The sequence below is a fragment of the Chanos chanos genome, chromosome 7, assembly GCF_902362185.1.
Source record: "Chanos chanos chromosome 7, fChaCha1.1, whole genome shotgun sequence".
NCBI classification, from domain to species: Eukaryota; Metazoa; Chordata; class Actinopteri; order Gonorynchiformes; family Chanidae; genus Chanos; species Chanos chanos.
This window is the reverse complement of record NC_044501.1, coordinates 32,723,439-32,725,489: the sequence shown is the minus strand read 5'-3', so window position 1 is coordinate 32,725,489 and position 2,051 is coordinate 32,723,439. Positions and strand designations below refer to the sequence as shown.

At 38.2% G+C, this 2,051-nt stretch overlaps 1 protein-coding gene across 1 annotated transcript in view; it reads right to left on the bottom strand.

Annotated features, from left to right (window-relative positions):
- LOC115816577 (solute carrier family 2, facilitated glucose transporter member 4-like) overlaps positions 1–2,051 on the bottom strand; it is an 11,213-nt gene extending 9,162 nt beyond the window's left edge. Inside the window, exon 1 of the mRNA XM_030779555.1 lies at positions 2,019–2,051. Coding sequence (XP_030635415.1) covers positions 2,019–2,051 — 33 coding nt within the window. The remainder of the gene's footprint in view (positions 1–2,018) is intronic.

Here is a 2,051-nt window from a genome sequence, read left to right as displayed (position 1 = left end):
CTTTGAACTTTAGAGTTAGCATCCGAGCCCACACAGCTGTCTGACCACTGACTGACGGTGGAGTGAGACAGGGGCTGTGACCTCCTGCTGTTTATATACACTGTTAGATAAGGGCACATTAATAATTAGATCAGTCTGGAGCATGAAACCATTACATAACCATAACAGATTTTGTCTAAAGCCATTTTACAGCTATTCTTTCCTTCATACTTAAATTTACATAACAGCTCAGGCTTTTTATGGGTTGTACTGTACTCTCCCAGCTCACTGATAACGCCAAAAAGTTTACAGAAGCAAAGTGAATCGTAATGGGCACGGAGAAAGATTTAGCAGAGTACACAGCTTAGGTGGTATATCGTTAGTCTTTGGGCGTGTCCGTGTTTCGCTTACGTGACCTTGCTTTGTTGAGTCTCAGGATAAGTTGTGTTTTGTAATCAAAACTCAAAACAAAGAAAGAGAGAGCGGCAAAGAAAGAGAAAGGAACAGTATACAGATTTGTGTTTGACCCAATTAGAAAATGCAAACAACTTAAGTACATTACATTCAAGTTATTTCGAAGGCAAGAAGAAGGGAAAAAAAGAACGATTTAGTTCTAATGACTAATTTGCATGAGCAAAGTGAAATGAATGTGAAAATGGACGGTTAAAACAAAGCTGTGAAAAAATCTACCTATGACAGGAGGTCAGCTGACACATTAGAATGACTCAGGGTTGTGCTCAGTCTTGGCTTCTCATTATTTCTTGTTCTATCCTTAGTAATGACATCATTGCTACCAAACTGACACCACTCATTTCTCCAGCTTTTACAAACAGTCTTAGTACACAACATATAGTGTTTTCATATGTTTTCATTAAGGTTTCTAATGCTGTCAGATACATAACTGAAATGGGTTTATGAAATTACTATTGTAATATAATGTCAATTGCTGAAGAGATCAGCTGACTTAAGGTCAACTTTCTCTCTATATCTATTGCCAAAACATGTCTGGCCCTGATTCTGGTTCTGTGAGGACAAACCACAACGCAGAGGTCTATGACCCACCAACCCACATTCCCGAATGAGTCCCGATGACCTGCCCAAAAGACAGCCAGGTCTCTCTTTCCCTTTCTCCTTGTCAAGGTCACTTCTGTCTACAAACACAGGCTTTGTAAAGCACCATACTGGTTGGCAGGATTCTGCCACATATAAACAAACTCTTTACACTCTTTTCAGAGATTCATGTTCACACTTTGCTGTGTGACGCACTTTAGAAAAGGCATAATGCTAGATATGGTTGTTCTACAAGTGCTGTACAGACGTATGGTTTGTTAACGTGCTGTACACATACAGTCATAATTTCTTGTACTTGCCATTTGGATTCATGCGCATAAGACAGTAAAATTACAAAAGCATAGCCATTCCCTTCATGACGGTATTTAAATTCTCTGTCTGAGTAAAACAATGCTACGCTGACTAACAGCACACAAATTGAAGTCAAAGAAAGTTCTGCAGGTATTCGTTTTGTTAAAGATGGAGAGGTGGTAGGTATTCTTGCCTCGCTTACGAAGTGAATATGTTGCCCCCGAATTCAGTGCATATTATCAAATAAGTAAACACATTTCTGGTTTAAAATCCTTGTAAAGCAGAATATAAATAACTGAAAACTACGATACAACAACTACGGGAAACCAAGTACTTAAAAGGCAGCTAAGGGAAAACAATAAACATTGAAACACGTGGATGGATAGATAAATAAATAAATAAATAAATAAGACATTTTGTTATTTAAATGTATCATAGTCTTAAAATCAGACGGTTTCATTCAAGGTTGTGAGTGGCAGCCAGACCAAAAGTTTTAAAAAATGATGTTTGCAAGAACAAATTTTTAATCGAGTGAACTGAAAAAGCTGTCTATAATTCGGTTGAACTGAACAAATCTTGTCATCCACCGCCGGATGACGGGTTTAAAATTTTGAATCCATGATCATTAGGTTTGGGTAGAAACACTATGTTGACATGGAAACCAATACTGATATTACCTCCCCACCTAGCTGCTGAAACCCAGCCGGCAT